General features: G+C 53.3%; 1 protein-coding gene across 2 annotated transcripts; it reads right to left on the reverse strand.

Annotated features, from left to right (window-relative positions):
* Nucleotides 1-3,564: 3,564 nt before the first annotated feature.
* On the reverse strand, nucleotides 3,565-12,798 carry CD1H11orf24 (chromosome D1 C11orf24 homolog). Of its 2 annotated transcripts, XM_045486149.1 has the most exons (4): nucleotides 12,638-12,798; nucleotides 9,203-9,554; nucleotides 5,968-6,141; nucleotides 3,565-4,932 (listed from the first exon to the last, which is right to left on the reverse strand). In XM_045486149.1, exons 2-4 carry the CDS (start codon nucleotides 9,552-9,554, stop codon nucleotides 3,848-3,850), a joined length of 1,611 nt encoding a protein of 536 aa, XP_045342105.1. In that variant the 5' UTR covers nucleotides 12,638-12,798; the 3' UTR covers nucleotides 3,565-3,847. The 2 variants fall into 2 exon arrangements, with proteins under 2 accessions (XP_045342105.1, XP_045342106.1); XM_045486150.1 differs by lacking the exon at nucleotides 9,203-9,554.
* Nucleotides 12,799-19,749: the final 6,951 nt, after the last annotated feature.

The raw sequence follows: 19,749 nt of genomic DNA on the forward strand, positions 1-19,749 counted from the left end.
CTCCTGGGCCTTCACCTCCTTCCCTGCTTCATGCTGGCTGTGTCCTCCAGGCCTGTCCCCACTGTCTCTCCCACTCTCCCCTTCTGTCGTCCACATTCGCCAGCTTCCCTCTGTCGGGGGGGGGGGGGGGGCTCCGTGGTCCCTCCTCCCTCTGCCTGGATCTCCCATTTCCCAGATTTTTCATGAAAACTTCCCTCTGGCCATGCCCGTCCTTAGTCTACATTTGGATTGTTTCCCTATTGAAGTGAAAAGCCATTAAGGGATCCAGGCGGGGGCAGGGGGCGGGGATGGGGGGGTGGGGGGAAGGGATCTGGGTTGTATTTTTTATTTCTTATTCTTAATTTTTTAAAGGATTTTCTTTAAGTTTATTTATTTATTTATTTGAGAGAGATAGCAAGCAGGGGAGGGGCAGAGAGAGAGAGAGAGAGAATCCCTACCAGACCCGGCACTGTCAGCGCAGAGCCCCACGTGGGGCTCCAACTCACACACTGTGAGATCATGACCTGAGCTGAAGTCAAGTCTGATGCTTAACCGACTGAGCCACCCAGGCGTTCCTGGGTTGTTGTTTTTTTTTTTTTTTAATTTTTTTTTTCAACATTTATTTATTTTTGGGACAGAGAGAGACAGAGCATGACGGGGGAGGGGCAGAGAGAGAGGGAGACACAGAATCGGAAACAGGCTCCAGGCTCTGAGCCATCAGCCCAGAGCCTGACGCGGGGCTCGAACTCACGGACCGCGAGATCATGACCTGGCTGAAGTCGGACGCTTAACCGACTGCGCCACCCAGGCGCCCCTTGGGTTGTATTTTTAAACCATGGCTCTGGCCTCTTTGGAGCATGAGTTGGGCGGGGGGGCGGGGCGTCAGGGGCGCGAAGACCATAGTCTGAGTTAATTAAATGAGATGATAGCTACCACTCAACTGCCCGGTATGCAGTAAGTGCTCAAAAAATATTAGCTGTTATTATCCGTCCCTGTGCCGCACGGACACTGGTCCGATTTTGAAGCCGAGAGAGGTTTTGTAGATATAAACATTGTGGCTGAGCGGGGACACGGATGGCTTGCTCAGCGGCCCCGCTGGCTGCTTCTGGGCTGGAGGCTCAAGGGTCTGTGCGCGAGGCTGCTGCACTCTCCCCGAACTCCTGGCTTCCTTCTGGGGGTCGGGGGAGACCGTCACAGGCACAAATGACAGAATTGCACCGAGAACAGTGTCCCACAGTACGACACCCCGGTCTGGGAGCACGCGGGGGCGAGAGTTCGTCCGGGCGGGGTCACCAGGAAGGCTTCCGGTGCAGGGAGAGCTAGGCTGGCGGGATCCCGGCCCTGGGGAAGCTGGGGGCGCTGCGCGCGGCCAGGACCAGCACCCAGGGTGAGGGAGGGAGGGGTGGCCGCCAGGGGGAGCCCTTGGACCTCGCTGGCTTGGGCACGCAGGGGTGCCTCCAGAGGAAATGGGCCAGCTGCCTGCCTTGGGCGCCCCAGCTGCCTGTGCTCCCCCAGCGAATCCTGTCCTGCCACTTGCTTGGAGGGTGGTCTTGGGCAAAGCCACTTGGCCCTCCCACACCTTGGTCTCCTCACTGGAGGGAGGAGAGACCCCATGGGGGCCAAACCCCGAATCTGATTTTCACTGCACCCCGGCCTTCATTCGGACTCTCAAACAGGGACCCTGCTGCTTCGTGTCAGTGCTGCTCCGGGCACCGAACCAGCCACAGCCCCTGCCACCAAAGAGCCAGGAAGAGAGTCTCTGAGTCCCCTCTGCCAGGCAGCCTTCTCTGCCCTTCCGGGGTTCAGGGGCCTCCTCTGTGTGTCTACCTCTTGCCTCCTTGCGTTCCTCACTCTCATGCACCACACTCTGAGCTCCCGTGGGCAGGGCCGGTGAATTCATCCCTGAATCTCCAGTTGGTTGGCAAACAGTGGGTGCTCAATAAATCCCTGATTGAGGTATTTATCAGATATTTATGGGTCTTTCGAGCAGACCAGGAATGGCTGCCTGGCTCACTGCAGTCTGGTGGCCTCCAAGGCGGGGGGCTAGCGTGGGACCCAAACCCGTGGCCCCCCCAGATTTGGACGGTCTCCGCCTCCTGTGAGCTATCTTGAGACCGGCTCTTTCCCTCATGCTCTGCTTGGCCAGGACCCCCCAGAAGGGTTTGCCTCGGTCTGGAGTGCCAGGCAGAGCAGATGGGCCTTTATCTTGGGAAGGCACATTGGCAGGGAAAGGTGTGGTCACGTTTGTGTGTTGAGGGACCCCTGGCTGCAGGATGGACGACGGCTGGAGCGGGGCGGGCAGTTGGTGGGGGGACCCAGGCAAGGCAGCGGCCGCAGGGGCCCGTTCGTAAGGATACGCGGGCAAGTCGGTGGAGCACGCGACTCCCGATCTCGGGGTTGTATGTTCGAGCCCCACGTTGGGTGTGGAGATCACTTAAAAATAAAATCTTAGGGGCGCCTGGGTGGCTCGGCTGGTTGAGCGTCCGACTTCAGCTCAGGTCACGATCTCGCGGTCTGTGAGTTCGAGCCCCGCGTCAGGCTCTGGGCTGACGGCTCGGAGCCTGGAGCCTGCTTGGGATTCTGTGTCTCCCTCTCTTTCTGCCCCTCCCCCGCCCACACTTTTGTCTTTCTCTTTCTCTCTCTCAAAAATAAATAAACATTAAAAAAAATGTTTTTTTAAATGGTCTCTTCTTTAGGGTTCAGAGCGCTTAGAAGCAAGCATTGACTCCCCTCCCCCAATAGAGCCAGGCCCCACAGCCCTGGGCCCACAACAGATTATTCTATGTCTCCCCATTTCACAGATGGAGGAGCTGAGTTCCAGAATATTCCACACTTGCTCCAAGCCACACAGTTAGGAGCTGCACGCTTGGTCTGGGAACACAGCTTTACGGCTCTCACCGTCTTGGGCAGGTAGGCCGAGAAAGGCCCGAGGCCACCCTCGACCTGGGCAGGTGAGTCGCTGGGTCACACCCTGAATCTGGCCCTCGGTGTGCGAGTATGTCTCCCCCTCCTCTGTGCCTCAGGGGCCCCACCTTTAGAATGGGGATCGCGCTGCTTCTCTTGGGGTTGAGGTGGGGGATACATGAGTTAGCGTGTTAGGCACGAGGGCAGCGGCCGGCCCGACGGGCGCTTAGTGTTGGCTCTGAGGGCTGTGCGGGACAGGGGAGCCCAGGGACGTCCTCCTGCTCAGGGGAGAGGGCCCCGGGAGCGCTGAGGCCTGGGGGTCGAGCAGGTGCAGGCCGACCCGGCCACACTGTGGAGCTCACGTGTGTTTTACGTGAGGCTCTAAGCCTGCGCCACGGAACGGTTCAGAAAAGGGCGTCTGTGAAAAAGGCTCTGTCTCCACGGGATGCCAGAGATGGGCCGGGGCTCCCCCCACCGAGTGCGGGGCAGGGTCGGGCATCAGAGCGAAGCCCCAGGAAGCAGCACAGACACAGCAGACCCCCGGGCCCGATGGCGCAGTCGACGTTGACGAACAGGAGTCCCATCGTGTGCATCCCAGCAAGGCCCCTCACCCCCCGCCCCCGCCCCCGGCCGGGCGCAGCGGTGGACGGGACACAACGTACACAAACGGGGAGACCCAGGTCTGAATGGAAAGCAGTCGTTGCTTTAATTCTGGTCAGGATCCCCACCGGGGCCCTGCCAGGCCTGCCCGTGGCGGGGCCACTGCCTGCTCCGTTGACGTGATTGTTTACAAAAATAAATATGAACAAAGCAACTCTCGAGGGCTCGTGGAGTCAATCCGACAGCAAGTAGATATGCTTAAGCGTCCGGCACTCGTCCTAATTGCACCAAAAGAATCTGGAAGCACTTGATTTGGTCTCGGAGGCAAGACGGCAGGAGGGGCGGGCTCCCCCTCCCGGGCCCCTCACATCTCGGAGTCCGCGTACATCCCGTTGATCAGATAGTCCACCTGCGTGTACTCCTTCTTCCTGTAGCTCTCGTAGGCCTGCAGGCCCAGCAGAACCAAGACTACGATGAAGAGGGTCACCCCGAGCAAGAGCACCGCCAGCAGGAAACTTTTGTTCACCAGAGCCTGGGGAAGGGGCCGGGTGGTGACCACCAGGTACGGGCCCTGCGTGCTAAGCGGGCACGGGGCCGAGGCTGGCACCTGGGAGCCCCCCGAGCTCCCGGGTGTCGGGGTGGTGGACGCGGGACCAGGCGGGGTTTCGGGCCGCACCTGTTCTGGCGTCCGGGGCGTGTCTGGGCCCGCAGCTCCCCGGATGGACGGCGCGGGGCCTGGCTGCGTCGTGGGGGCCGTGGCCTCCACCTTGGGGGTGGGGGCGGAGTCAGGGGCCGGTGCCGGCGGCGTGCTGGCGGCCGTCTCCCGGGCCGGGGCCTCGGTGGCGGTCACTGCTGTGGTGGACACAGGAGCCACGGGAGCCGTGGATGAGCGGGTGGGCTCTGGGGTTGTGTCGGCGAGGGTGGGCGTGGGCCCACTTGTCGTGCCAGCCCCGGGCCGGGCCGTCGACGTCCGGACCGTGGGGCCTCGTGTGGACACGTCGAGCGCTTGGGGACTCGTGGGGGGCGCGGAGCTGGCTGCGGGGTGGCCGTGCATGCCTGTCAGGGTGCTAGCACTTGCTGTGGTGCCAGCTGTGGTCCGAGCAACGGTGGCCGACGTCGCGGGCGCCGTCGTTCTTGGCAGCGGGCTGACACTCGGGGCCGGCGCCGGGGCTGCGCCGGGAGCGGTCGTGGAGGACGGGGTCCGCCGTGTGGACGCCGCCGAAGCTGGTGAGGGTCCCCCGGAGGCTGCCGGGCCAGCTGTGTCTGTCCTGAATGTGCTCCCTGCTGTGACTACAGGAGAGCCGGGGTCGGCCCCCAGAGTCCCTGTGGTCAGTGTGACAGGAGGCGTCAGCACGGTCATCGTTCCAGACGTGTCATTAAGGACTCTCACAGCCGCCGTCACTGAGGCATTCTTGGCTGAATTAGCTGTCTGGCTAAAGACTAGGTGCCCTTAAAGTCAGAAAAGGGAGAAAAAGATACAGTCACTTTCCATCCGGGGCAGGTGGATTATTCAGGGAGCGTCTTTTTTTTTTTTTTTTTAATTTTTTAAAAATGTTTTTATTTATTTTTGAGACAGAGAGAGACAGAGCATGAGCAGGGGAGGGGCAGAGAGAGAGGGAGACACAGAATCCGAAGCAGGCTCCAGGCTCCGAGCTGTCAGCACAGAGCCCCATGCGGGGCTCGAACTCACGAACTGCGAGATCATGACCTGAGCTGAAGTCAGACGCTCAACCAACTGAGCCCCCCCAGGCGCCCCATCAGGGAGCGTCTTAATTTCTGGCCCACTGGCCTGGCCAGTGGGGGCTGACCCCACAGTCCAGCGAGAATAAAGGAGGGGACGTGGGAGCACGTTCCCCTCCCATCTCCTCCCGCACACATCGAGCCTGCCGCCCACCGGAGAGGCGCTCGCCACTCTGACGTGAAAACTCCCTTCCCTCTGAACCCTGAGCCCATCGAAGGCCTAAGAGCTTCCCTCTCTGATCCCATTCCCGAAACATCAGACAGAGTGAAAGTCTCACCTCAGAGGCGTGATTCACCATTAACAAAACGCATCAAACACACACCCAGGTTTACAAAGCAGACTAACCACGGCCCGGATGGTCACACCATGAAAGAATCCTTGGCTTTATGAAAGGATTTGTGGCAGGAATTCCTGGAGATGAACGGTGCCTTGCACGGAGCAGGAGTGTAATGAAATATTTGATGTATGAACAGACGAATTCCTCAGTGACAGGATCAGGTTTACAGGAGAAATTTTGCAGGGCCAAGCAAATGACCCTCTCAGGGCTCAGAGGTCAGTCCCCTGGGGGCTTTCTACTCAAGCTGGCCCCAGAGAAGCTTGGCCTGACGGCCCTCCCCGGCCTAGCACCTGGGTGGCCCTGGGGCTCCTGACTCGCTGGCCTAGGCTTGCACACGTCCCTTGGGCTCAGGGTGCTTTGGGACCACTGCAGGCCTGACTAGCAATCACACGGCTTTCTCACTTACGTAGGTCCTGGGATGGCGCTTTGCTTTCAGATAAGGACAAGGAGGAAATCCAAACGAGCACAAGGGCTGTCCACATCTTGTGGGTGAGCCAGGAGCAAGGCTGGGCGGTCCCTGAGGTTCCCAGCTGGCCACTCCTCAGGCTGCTAACAATTCCCTGCTGCCGGGCTGAAGGATCTGTGGTCAAGAAAGAAGGCGTCTGGTCAGTAATGCACAGCCTTACCTGGGACATGGGGCATGGTTCTGTGCCTGCCATGGAGGGTTCTGGAAGGTCCGCAGACTGAGCCGAGTCTTCCCACCAGGGCCTGGCACCCAGGGAGCTTGAGATGCGTCTTAACCATGGTGGTCTAGTGATCTGCCCGGTGCCTGTATTTGACAGGCTCAAAGCACTCCTTGACCCAACTTCACTCTGTGTCTCAACCTCCCAAGTGCCCATTCTCCCACCCAGAGTTCCTGGTGTGAAAGAGGAGTAGACAGAGGGTCAAGACCTGACCATGCTCACGGGGCCAAGGCCTGTCAATCACCAAGATTGGCCAAGATCACATATCAGGCCCAACACACTTCTGTGCACCCCACGATGGCTGACCACACCCTTCACATGGGAGATAGCATTTAGCTAGCCAGCCAGCCATCACCCATTCGTCTATCTAACCATCATGTATCATTCATTCATCCATCTATTATCCACCCACCCGTCCATCCATCAGCCTATCCAGCCAACATCCATCCACCTGTCTGTCCACCTACCACCACATCTATCCATCCACCAATCAACCCATTCACCAGCCACTCCCTCCATCCGTCCATCCATCCATCTCTCCATCATCCATCCACTCATCCATTCATCCAATATTCGGAGTGTCTGCTCATGTGCCGAGCAGTGCGCTTAGGACAAAAAGATGAAAGCCGGACAACTCTTTCCTTCAGGGAGCCCGCCGTGCAGTAGGAGACACAGAAAAGAGGTCACTGCAAGTAACTGCAAGTAAAAAGCAGAGGTGTGGTTCAGTGCTGGGGAGCAGGCAGGTGATGGCACACGGGAAGGCCTTGACCTGTAAGTTGGAGGCTGGTCCTCTGTGTGGAGGCCCGGAGTTGTGGTGGGGGGAGGGGCGTGGCCAGGGAAGGCTTCTGGGAAAGGGACACGTGGGCCATGTTCTCAAAGATGGATGGGATCCACGTGGTGGGGCAGGGGCAGGGGCAGGGGAGGTGAGTGGGAGCAGCAAGGCCAGAAGCCAAGAGACCTAGGATCAGCCCAGAGACTGGCAGGCTACCACCGGGCAGTTGGGATTTGCAGGGGAGCCCCTGCAGGCCTGAGGTTGGTCCCATGACTGAACACTTGATCTGGACACGGGGCAAACAGGACCCAGGCATGCTGGGAGCTGCAGGGCGGGCAATGAGCCTGGGGGTCCTGAGGGCACCTCCAAAATCAGTCCTGCCTGAAGACACCCAAGGCCTTTGGTCTTTCCACTGGCCCTCACCATGACGTTCTTGAGCCGCGACAGAATGTCCTGGAAGGCAGCCCTTGGGTCATGTGAAAATGCCCTGATCAACTCCTCACCCAGCACAGATGCTACTCACTGTGCTCTGTGGCCCCATAACCAGGCTGGCCCCTGGGGAGCGGGGCAGGCTCACTGTACTCCCACTGGCCCTGAGTCGTGGATGAACCCCCTTCCAGTGTCTCTATCCTGGCCCCACCCCACAGCTTCCAGAGAGATCCTTGTAACCCACAAAGGTGACCCTGCCTCCACTGCTTAAACCCCATAATATCCCTGGATAACCCCAAAGTTCACCACCATGGCCAAGGTGGCCTTCAAAGTCTGGCCCCACTGCCTCTCCCCGATGGCCCCACCCGCACTGGGCTTGTGAAATCCCTGCAGGTTGTGACCCAGCGCCGGGCATCATTCTGCCCCAGCAAGCACTTCTAGCCTTGCGGGGGGCTACGCAACACGGCCCCTGTGCGCCACGAAGGGGTGTGTGGCCACAGGGTGGCTTTCTGCCTCCCGTGATCTGGGAGACTGTTGTGAAACCGCCCTGTGACTGGGAAAGTCTGTCGAGGACAAACTCTTCCGGAAGGCTGGCTCATTCCTCGATGCTTCTCACCCCTTTGCGAGAGTCCCCAGCTTTCTTCTAGCTTCAAGTTGCACCCTCCATCCAAAACTGTCCATAAGGGCTCCTGGTAGCTCCCAGGTTTAGAGGACTTAGCCCTACAAACCACAGATTTGCATCTGTTTTCTAGAATGCAAAAGGCATTCTTTGTTCTGACAGAAACAAGTGGGGGTAGGGTGGGGAGAGAAGAATCAGACGAAAATCACAACATCATGAGAGGCAAGAATTGAAACTGGAAGGTTTCGGGAACAAAGAACTCACACTCCCCCATGAGCTGAGGCCACGCAGCTGGGCTCTCGCTAAATAAATGTATTTAAATGGCTCTTTCTTTGGCCAGTTACGTCTACTGAATGCATCTGAAATCTCCCACTGCTGAGTCCAGCACGCTCCCTGTGTGAGGCCTGGGTCGGGGGTCTGCTGCGGTGGGGTGCTGTGACCGGGGCTTCCTGAATGTTCTGTTGTCCCCCTCGCTACCGATCTCTAGGGCAGGCTCGGCAAACTTTGTCAGTAAAGAGCCGGATGGCAAATGTTTTAGATTTTGCGGGCCACGCGGGCTCTGTCTCAGAGACTCAAGTCTGCTGCTGTAGCACAAGGGCAGCTGTGGACCGTGAGTAAATGCCGGGCGCGGCCGCGTCCCGATAAAACTTTATGCACAAAAACAGGCAGCCGGCGGACTTGGCCCGCGGGCCATAGTCTGCCAACAACCCTACTCTAGCGTTTCAGTGAACTTCAGGGCTGATAATCCAGCTAAGGTAGGGAGGGACTGATCCGCTGTGCCGAAACGGATTTCCTCCTTCTCTTTTGGTTCTTCACGCAGAACAGACGGGAGTCTTGTTCCCGGTCTGGGGACAGCCTCCAGGCGGCTCCTCCCAGGGCCCCTGCTGTGAGCGGGCTCCTCCTCCACCCCCAGCATCGGGGAGGGGCAGCACCCCCCCCCCAAAGAGGGGTTCCCCCAAGCATTTTGCTATTCTGACCCAAAGCCAAGAGAAAACCTCCTGTGGTATCTGGCATCTGGGTCACAAGAACAGGAGAGGGCCACAGAGGACCACGTGCTCCCAGGCCCTCCTGTCCACCCCTGCTCCCGGACCCCCCTCGTGGGCTACCTCAGAAGGCGGGCCCTCTGACAGTGACGCACCTGCGAACAGGCCCCCCTCGGGGCTTCGCTGTCTTTCCCTTTTGCTCTCTTCCTTTTCCCACTCCGTGGTAAAGCCCTCTCGGGGCCCCCTCCGGGCTCGCCGTCCCGACACCAGGCAGGTGGCCCCGCGGGCAGGGCCGTGGACACTCACTAGAGGCAGCTGCTCAGGGCGTGCTCCCGGGCTGGGCCAACTTCCTCCGTGGAGAGCTGCGGGCTTGGCACCGTGCGCTCGCCGGCCGAGGTCTGGCTGTGCGGGGCGCGAGAGCAGCGAGGAGGCACACCCCCAGGCCATGGCATGCTCTGGGGCACATGGGCGACATGGGCAGATGCCCCACTCTGCTAGCAGACGCATCTAGGGTTGGAAAAACAGTAAACACTCCTTAGGAGAGCACAGGGGGAAAACCCAGGGAGGAAGGGGACACTGAAATAGCAGCGTTAAATAGATCATTATACTGGGAAAATGACAGTGTGTGTCAAAACTTTCAATGTCAGGACTTTAAAAAAAAAATTTTTTTTTTTTAACATTTATTCATTTTTGAGAGACAGAGACAAAGCATGAATGGGGGAGGAGCAGAGAGAGAGGGAGACACAGAATCCGAAGCAGGCTCCAGGCTCTGAGCTGTCAGCACACAGCCTGATGTGGGGCTCAAACCCATGAACTATGAGATCATGACCTGAGCCAAAGTCGGCCTCTTAACCGACTGAGCCCCCCAGGCGCTCTGATGCTATTTTTATTTAAAAAGACGTTTGTTAAGGGGTCTAGAGAGATTTACACTGGAACATTAATAAAGTGGTTATGCCAGGGGAATGAATTTCCTGGTGATTCTCATTTTCTACTGCATATATATGTCTTTTTTTTTTTTTTTTTTTTTTTCTTAACACCAGCATGTATCGCTTTTGGGAAACATTTCTGAAAGGCTCCAACCAAAGGAACCAATGCCTGATTTTCTTCAAGTACTTTGAACTATCAGGCAGAAAGGCACAGAGTAATCCTACTGAATACAGTTTCACATACAGATTTTAATAATTTAGAGAAACTCCATGATTTACATATCAGGAACCAAAACTTGAGAAGAATCAGGAGTACAGTGCTAATGCAAAGATATTAACAGCACAAATGGAAATCATCTCATTGACGAATAGTTAATATAGACTCAGGAGATGAAGAAACAGCTCATCACCTCCTAGAGTGGCAGATATTAGTAGGTGGTGACGCGTGAGGACCGCCACGGGCCCGCTCCCTAATACGAACGCTCACCAGTGCACACACACAGCCACACGCACCTTCGTGTGTGCACACAGCCGCGTGCATACCCAGCCGCACACACCCACAGGCACACACGTGCACGCATGCTGCCACATGTGGATACGTGTACGATCACACGCACGGTTACAAACACAACGGTGGGTGCATATATGGAACGTTTTTCTAAGGCCATGTCAGGAAACACCACAAGTTTCTCAGGAAACATCTACTGGATACCATCAGCGCTTATTCACTCCCAGCCAGGGGGGCTGGTGATCACTCCCACAGAAACGGGAATTGGCCGCTGTAGTGGAGTCAAGAACAGGCCCTCGTTGGGTCATGACTTCATCTCTCTGGAATGGTCCTGCCTCCACTCTCCAACAGCATATTCTCAATGTCACGATCTGTGTGTGGGGACCTGCACTAATCTGTATAAGGTGACTCACAATGGACAAACCATTAACAAGATTTAAAATGCTAGTCTGTCCTGCAAAGGCTTCAGTAAGCCTTAAACGAGGGTCCGGCCAGTTATTCTTACGGTGCAGGGAGCCTGGGTCGCCCAAGGTCTCAGACTACAATAGATGGAAAGGAAAGAGACCCCTGCGGCAATAAGAGAATAAACAAGAATGAAGTTATTATTAAGCGAAAAGCCTGAAGAGGGAAAGACAGGCGTTAGGCTGGTGCCGGGACTTCCTCTTTCTCAGCGATCAGCTCCCCGCAAGTGCTGCAGGGAAGGGGCAGCACCCCTTGAGAGAGGAAACACTCCCGTTAGAAAGGCACCCCCAGGCTGTGGCCATAGGTGTCAATTTCCTGATCCTTTTCTGGTCCATGATCTCGTGATGCCTCCCAATACGCCCTGTCTCTGAATTCTTGTGCTCCCAACCTTGGCTTGATTTTTTTTTTTTTTAAACTCTTTTATGAAGCTGTTTATTATATGCTGAGTGCTGTGTACAAGTTACATGGACTCAGACTCCAAACTGCTGAACTCCTTTTTCTGGCCTTAGTCAGGTTCCTAATATCCGACACAAGTCATCCTTAGGCTCAGTAAGGGACTGTACAGTGTTATCCCCACATTCCGTCACTCGTGATATTTATCAGCAGCAACGTGACCTGGGCCCCCACTCCAAGCTGGAGAAGCTATATATACCAAGGAGCAGGAAATGCAGCAACAAATATAGGGCAAACTACAGATAACCTAATCCTGACACGTCACCTGGCTGCACTTTGGTCTCAGAACCCAAGGAACACAGGTTTGTGGTTTTGTGTATATAGACAGTGCCCTGTGGTCTAACGGATGTGTCTGCGTGGCAGATGGAAACCTGCAGAAGTGGATATCATCTTAATCACAAAGCTTGCTTCCAGGTTTCTGTAAGCTTTGGTATCACGGCTAAACGCTGGATCACAGGCTAATTTTTGTTGGCGGTGTGGGCTAATTTGACATTCCTTTGTCCGCTAGGCAAGTCCAGCATATAAGTGGGAACCCATACTTTAAATACTTTCCTCACCGATTTTATTGAAATTTCAGAGATGCTTCCTCCAGGGGGTAAAAATAACTGCACGTTGGCATAGGCAGATTTCTAAGCACGATGTTTATGTCTTATGGCAAGCCATGTGGATGCTGATCCCTCCTATCAGCCCGATAGTTGACAGCTCACAGAAAGCAACCACCAGGCTCACATGGGGGAGGCAGGCAGGCAAACAGATGGAAATGCACAACCCCCTCCCAGGTAGAGGGCCTGGGTCACCTAAAAGGCCAACTCTTTCTTTGAGGGCAACACCTCCTGCGGCCCAGCCTTGCCCCGGGAAGACCTTTGAGTTCTCTGAACATACAGGAGTGTTCCAACTCTCCCATCCTCCGCTCCCAAACTCGAACTACCCGGGCCTCTTCTCCGATTTGGGATCCCCCCGCTCCCTGCAGCCCTCCTCCTCCCTCCAGCCTCTCGGACCCGCATCCGTGCCCATTCTGAGTCTCGGTCCCCAACGGGCTCCTTCCGTTCCTTCTTCTCTGCTATTCCTCACCTCCAGTCCTCTCGTCTTGCCCCTGTGCCCCACTGATCTTTTCTCTGTCACCCTCCTGCCTCGCGTGCCCCGATTCAAGCCTCCTCCTGCCCCCACCTCCCTCTCCCAGGCGCAAGCCGGTCCAGGGAGCCGTGACAACAGCTCCCCGGACGGAGGCGCGGGCCCCTTACCCGGCGCGGCAGGCCTGCGGCGGCCGGGCGGCCGTCGGACGGCGGGGAAGTGCCCGCGGCCCGGCGTGGAGACGTGGCCGGCAGCGGAGCAGCGCCCGCGAGCCAGGACTGCTCCGGGCAGCAGCCCTAGCTCGGGCCCCGCCCGGACCGCCCCGGAACTGACGTCACTAGAGGCGGGCCCGGGAGGGCGGGGCAGTCTCGGCAGGAGCGCTGAGCGGCCGGGTGATGCCAGGCGCAGCCGGAAGTGAGCCGGAAGCCAGGGGCGTGGCTGCTCGTAGACCCCGCCCACCGCGGGGCGGCTCGGGCTCCGCAGTGCTCGCAGCCGGAAGCGGCTGGAAGCGGCTATTTCGGACGGGTGGCCGGCGGAAGTGGTGGTGCTTACCCTCGGCTGCCCGGCCGTGGGTGCTGGGTCGGGGCAAGGGACGCTCGGACGTACCCCGACGACGCGCAGGGCCCCGAGCCCTAGGGGTGACCCGCAGCTCTGCCCTCCTCCCTCATACTTGGTCCAGCCCCTGGTGATGGGCGCTGGGGGGTCCAAATAGTAACGAAGAGTGGGGATGGTGGCTACTGTGCTTTGAGCGCTTACAACGTGCCAAGCCCCCGGCTTGGTTCAGTGATTTACCTGCAAGTTCATGGATTTAAGTTTCCGACAAGCACTATTTTCCCATTTTACAGATGCAGAAACCGAGACTCACAAAATGTTTTGCAATTGTAAGACGCGGGATCACAATGGGGCAAAATGGAGTGTAAAGGAAAGTGAATAGGACTTGACCTCACTCGGAAGCAGTCTTTGCACGTTACTGGTTGCGGCTGAATCCCAATCTGTGTAACACTCTTTATCAGGTCCCCTCAAATCCAAAGAAAGCCTGTCTGTGAAGGATGATCTCAGCGAGAATAAACAAAAGGCTTTATTCTCAGGCTGTTTCGTAACCTGTCCTGGGGTCCTCGATTAGGAAACTGAACCAGACGGGGAAAACTGAGGGCGCGCAAAATCAGACGCCTGCTTGAGCTCTGGGAGCACCTGAAATGTAGTTTTGAGCCTGCATCTCTCCCATCTCCAATGCAGCCTCCTAGCTTCAAGTTGTGTAGAACTCACTCTGCAAAGACAAGTTTGCTGAGAGCCAGGCCAGTTGGGAGAGTTCGTGAGGACAAGATGCTTTTGCTTTGTGTTTGCTTGAATTTTCCCAACTAGCTCCGATCTAACGTGAGAAGTGCAGTATCTATGTTGACTTCACGAGAGAAAATATAGCCAAATCACCAACTGTATGTAGCTCTATGCCTGTCTTCCTCGAAAATCAACATCTGTGACTCTTTTAATTTCCTCTTTGGTAAAATCGGGACAATTTTTATTGCTAGGGCTGAAATTACAAAGATAAAAACACAAGCCTCCTTCTCAAGGAGCTTATAGTCTAGGGCAGTCTAGCTCTGTGTGCTTTTGTAAATAAAGCTTTATTGGTACACAGTTGTACCTTTGTGTTATGTGTCCTCTCCCTGCTTTTGCACTGCTGGATAATTGCAGCAGAAACTGTATAGCTCACAACACCTGAAATATTTACTGCCTAGTCCTTTACAGAAAATATTTGTGAGCCCCCAGTCTAAGGTATTACTGGAAAATGGTTTTCAGACAACAATGGGACTATCTTGACAAGATGGCCCAGAATACAGGGAAATTTGTTCTCTTATAGGGGAACCTAGCCCCTTTTCAGTGGATTGGGGTCACCTGGAACCTAGTGTCCATTGAGCACAGCTCTGGGAACTGTGCACCTGCTTCTGTGGAGTACTCTGGAGAGTAAAGCAGGGTCTGTGCACAGCTACTCATGGCAGAGAAGGGCATACCTAAATCCTCGGTTTTTTGTTTTAGGGCACAGATCATCTCAGGTGCTTTCTATGCAGAAATAGCTAATGATACACTCAGAGCCCAGTCCTCCTAGTTGTTGAATGAACGTTATTGTTTGAATATAGTCCTGCTAGATTCCACCTGTAAAAGGCAGGGTGGAGTCACCCTGCCTGGCTTCAAATCCCAGCTCCATTTTTTCACGGAGTGACAGCAAGCAGAAAGCTTAGACTCTCTGCGCCTCAGTTTTATCATTACTCATGGTAGTTCTGTTCAAGAAAGTCTCCATGAAGACCAACTTAGCAAATTCTGAACCATTACTCTTCAGGAAAAAAAAAAAAAAACCAAGGGCAATATTTCCCTTCATGCTCAACCCTTTGTTGTCATTATTAATCGAAGAGTTTTTTTTTTTTTACTCTCTAAATAGAAAATTCAGGAATTAAAATTTGAGAAATTTTAGAATAAAAATGGATAATTGATGAGGATAGAAATATAATTATGTATGCACTATTGGATTGATGTTCTTGACCTGTCACTTATAATGTTCAGAGATATTAATTTGTTTTTCAGTTATTTACCAAAGCTAACTGGAAAAAAAACGTCTTAAAGATTATGAAACGAGGCTTCAATGGATTTACACTGAGGTTTTTTTTAATTTTAATTTCTTAAAAAGTATGTTTTTAACTTGAACACATGTTTAGTTAGTTTAGTAGAATTATTCAAAAGGTTTTAGGGGCACCTGGGTGACTGAGTCGGTTAAGCATCCAACTTCGACTCGGGTCGTGATCTTGTGGTTCGTGAGTTTGAGCCCCGCGTCAGGCTCTGTGCTGACAGCTCAGAGCCTGGAGTGTGCTTTGGATTCTGTATCTCCCTCCCTCTCTGCCCCTCCTCCGCTTGTGCTCTGTCTCTCAAAAATAATAAACATTAAAAACAAAAAAAGTAAGAGCATTATGCTAAGAGAAGCCAACTGGACAAAAAAGACTACCGTTGAGAAAGGTCATCTAGAGGACGTGACCTCCGGTTGACCTGTGAGCTAGACCCCTGGGGAACTCAGCCTCTGCCCTCTGTCCTCGGAGCAACTTGTTCTGCGAGCGTCCTGCAAGACACAGAAACATTTCCAATAAATTTTCACTTGATAAACGAGCGATGTCTTGCAACACGAGTAATATGTGATGCCGAACGTCACACGATTACACCTGAGCCAATGGTTCTTGAAATTCGCTTTGATATACGAGTGCTTTGGATGACAAGCATGTTTCCAGAAGGAGTTATGCTGGCAAACCGAGGTTCTACCGTACTCCACTCCACTGCAAAGTTCTGAGCCGGTCTGAGGAGGGGCTGTTACCAGCCTCTCCCTCAACGGCAGCTACTGATCCCCCTGCTGCCTTCACGGACAAGGGCTGCGTGTTACTGGAGTCGTTCATATCCCAGGGACTCAGGCAGGGAGCGTGGCTCAGAGTCCAAGAGATGAAAAATCCAGGGTGGAGGGACTTTGAGCTCAAGCAGGGACTCTCATCAGAAACAGTTGATTTAAAAAAAAATTGGTTTTAAACGTTTACCTCCAACTTATGCAAACAACGTACCTTGTGTATCCTAATTTCCAAAATTGTGACGAGATCATCGTTAAAAATCTTGATCAAGAATCTTGATCATGGGGAGGAGATGACAGGAATATCTATTACAATTTAGTAAAAAGTGGCTAACATGGTTTGATAAACACTCTTAGCAAACTAGGAATAAACGAATATTTACTCAAGACGATAAAGAATAATTATTTCAGGGGTGCCTGGGTGGCGCAGTCGGTTAAGCGTCCGACTTCAGCCAGGTCACGATCTCGCGGTCCGTGAGTTCGAGCCCCGCATCAGGCTCCGGGCTGATGGCTCAGAGCCTGGAGCCTGTTTCCGATTCTGTGTCTCCCTCTCTCTCTGCCCCTCCCCCGTTCATGCTCTGTTTCTCTCTGTCCCAAAAATAAATAAACGTTGAAAAAAAAAATTTTTTTAAAGAATAATTATTTCAGGGGCGCCTGGGTGGCGCAGTCGGTTAGGCGTCCGACTTCAGCCAGGTCACGATCTCGCGGTCCGTGAGTTCGAGCCCCGCGTCGGGCTCCGGGCTGATGGCTCGGAGCCTGGAGCCTGTTTCCGATTCTGTGTCTCCCTCTCTCTCTGCACCTCCCCCATTCATGCTCTGTCTCTCTCTGTCCCAAAAATAAATAAACGTTGAAAAAAAATTAAAAAAAAAAAAAAAGAATAATTATTTCAAACTATTATCCCAATCTTACTTATTGACTAAAATTTAAAAAAACTAGAGATGTCCCCATAAAGACAACTCTTCTCCAGCTCTTAGTGAACATTGTTCTAGTCAAAGGACTGACAGAAAAGCAATAAATAGAATACATTAAAAAAATTTTTTTTTACATTTTTAAAAATTTAAATCAAGTTAGTTAGCATATAGTGTAGCGTGGGTTTCAAGAGTAGAATTTAGTGAGTCAATAGAAAACACTTTTTTTTTTAATTAAAACAATTTTTCTAACGTTTATTTATTTTTGAGAGACAGAGCATAAGGGAGGGTGGGGGGCAGAGAGAGGGGGAGACACAGAATCCAAAGCAGCCTCCAGGCTCCCAGCTGTCAGCACAGAGCCTGCCGCGGGGCTCAAACCCGTGAACCGTAGGATCATGCCAAACAATGATCAAGCCAAAGTCAGGTGCTTAACCAACTGAGCCATCCAGGTGCCCCTAGAGTACACTTTTTAAGGGCAAGCTTTCATTATTTACGTAAAATGTGATTACCTTCCTAAAATGTTTAAAGGAGTCCATTTAAAAATCAATTCAAAGTTCTAAGAACAGGGGTGCCTGGGTGTTCGTGCTCCTGCCCTCTGCCCTGCTGTCCTCTCGCATGAATTCTGCGATCCGACAAGAAAGTCACTCTCTTGCCACCGTGGTGTCTTCAACTTCCTTGTCCTTAAGCACACCTGCTTGGTGACACGGCACCCCCAAGGTGAATTTTTGCCTACACATGGGTGCTGAGGAAGATCCGTGGTCCCCGGCCTCGGCAGGGCCCTCCGAGCTGCTAGAAATCCCACACTTTCCTGGTAAGCCCTTGGCTTCCAGTTGCCTCCTACTCTCTTCAACCCCTCATTCCTTCTCTCCACCTGCAGGCCTGAGCCTGAGGCCTTTGCTTCGCCCTTTCTATCAGGTTGGAGGAGGTGGAGAAGCTGAGCCCACTCACCCACCACTGCCCTCCTGTCTGGTCTACCCCTGCCTCTCGACAGCCGGCTTCTCACCGAACCTCCTGAGATGGGTGTTTATTCCATTAACTTTCCACTTTGTTTCTTTTTCTAAGATATGCATATAAGACTACAAATGCCTTCGATGTGCTGCTTTCCCCGTGCCCCACGGTTTGGGGCTACAGTATTCTTGTTATTTTTTATGTTTTTATTTGTATTCTTGTTATTCTCAATTCCTATCTAAACTCTTCCTTAGGGGGGCGCCTGGGTGGCTCAGTCGGTTGAGTGTCTGACTTCGGCTCAGGTCATGATCTCACAGTTTGTGAGTTCGAGCCCCGCGTCGGGCTCTGTGCTGCCAGCTCGGAACCCAGAGCCTGCTTCGGATTCTGTGTCTCCCTCTGTCTCTGCCCCTCCCCTGCTAATGCTCTGTCTCTCTCTCTGTGTCAAAAATAAACCTTAAGGGGTGCCTGGGTGGCTCAGTCGGTTAGGCATCCGACTTCAGCTCAGGTCACGATCTCGCGGTCGGTGAGTTCGAGCCCCGCATCGGGCTCTGGGCTGATGGCTCAGAGCCTGAGCCTGCTTCCGATTCTGTGTCTCCCTCTTTCTCTGCCCCTCCCCCGTTCATGCTCTGTCTCTCTCTGTCTCAAAAATAAATGAAAACATTAAAAAAAAATTAAAAAAAAAATAAACCTTAAGAAAAATTTAAAAATAAATAAATAAACTATTCCCTGGATCCGTTTGTTACTTTTTTTTTTTTTTAATTTTTTTTTTTTTCAACGTTTATTTATTTTTGGGACAGAGAGAGACAGAGCATGAACGGGGGAGGGGCAGAGAGAGAGGGAGACACAGAATCGGAAACAGGCTCCAGGCTCTGAGCCATCAGCCCAGAGCCCGACGCGGGGCTCGAACTCACGGACCGCGAGATCGTGACCTGGCTGAAGTCGGACGCTTAACCGACTGCGCCACCCATGCGCCCCCCCCCCCCCGTTTGTTACTTGAACGTGTTTCTGAATTCCCAAGCAAATAGGGATTTTCCAGTGTTTTGTTTGTTTTCAGTCTCTAGGTGAATCGCACTGTGGTCAGAAGCAGATTCTGTATTATCTTAGTCCTTTGAGATTGGTTGAAACTGCTTTATGAGCCAGGATATGGTCACTCTCAACAAATGCTCCGAGTGTGCTTGAAGAGAATGTGTGTTCCCAAGTGCTCTGTATACACAAATCAAGCCGCTCATTCAGTAATTATGTTTTCCAAATCTATCTCCCTACTGACTTTGTTTACTTATTCTGTGAGTAAAATCTTCTTCTTTTAAACTTTTTTAACATTTATTTATTTTTGAGGGCCAGAGAGAGACAGAGCATGAGCAGGGGAGGGGCAGAGAGAGAGGGAGACACAGAATTTACTTTTTCCCTTATTTTGTACTTTCTATATGTCCTACCTCTGTGTTTCCTTATCTCTCCTTTCTTGACTTTTTTTGGATTGATTATTAAAAAACACATCATTCTACTTCTCCCCTCTGCTAATTTAGAACTTATGCACTGTGTTTCTATTCTTGTAGTGAATACCCCCGGAATTAAAACATTAGTCACCTGTGGGGTACCCGGCTGGCTCAGTCAGTGGACCTTGTGACTCTTGATATTGGGGTCATGAGTTCGAGTCCCATGTTGGGTGTAGAGATTACTTTTATTTTATTTATTTATTTATTTTTATTTTTTATGTTTTTTTTCAACGTTTATTTATTTTTGGGACAGAGAGAGACAGAGCATGAACGGGGGAGGGGCAGAGAGAGAGGGAGACACAGAATCGGAAGCAGGCTCCAGGCTCTGAGCCATCAGCCCAGAGCCCGACGCGGGGCTCGAACTCACGGACCGCGAGATCGTGACCTGGCTGAAGTCGGACGCTTAACCGACTGCGCCACCCAGGCGCCCCGAGATTACTTTTAAAAAAGGAAAATTAGTCACCTGTCTTATCAGTGTCCAAACATAAGCAGTAGTTATGACTCCTCCAGGATGAAACCAGTCTCTCAGAACTTGTAACTCCGTTTATCCCCTCCCGATT

Source organism: Leopardus geoffroyi, chromosome D1 (genome assembly GCF_018350155.1).
Source record: "Leopardus geoffroyi isolate Oge1 chromosome D1, O.geoffroyi_Oge1_pat1.0, whole genome shotgun sequence".
Classification (NCBI taxonomy): domain Eukaryota; kingdom Metazoa; phylum Chordata; class Mammalia; order Carnivora; family Felidae; genus Leopardus; species Leopardus geoffroyi.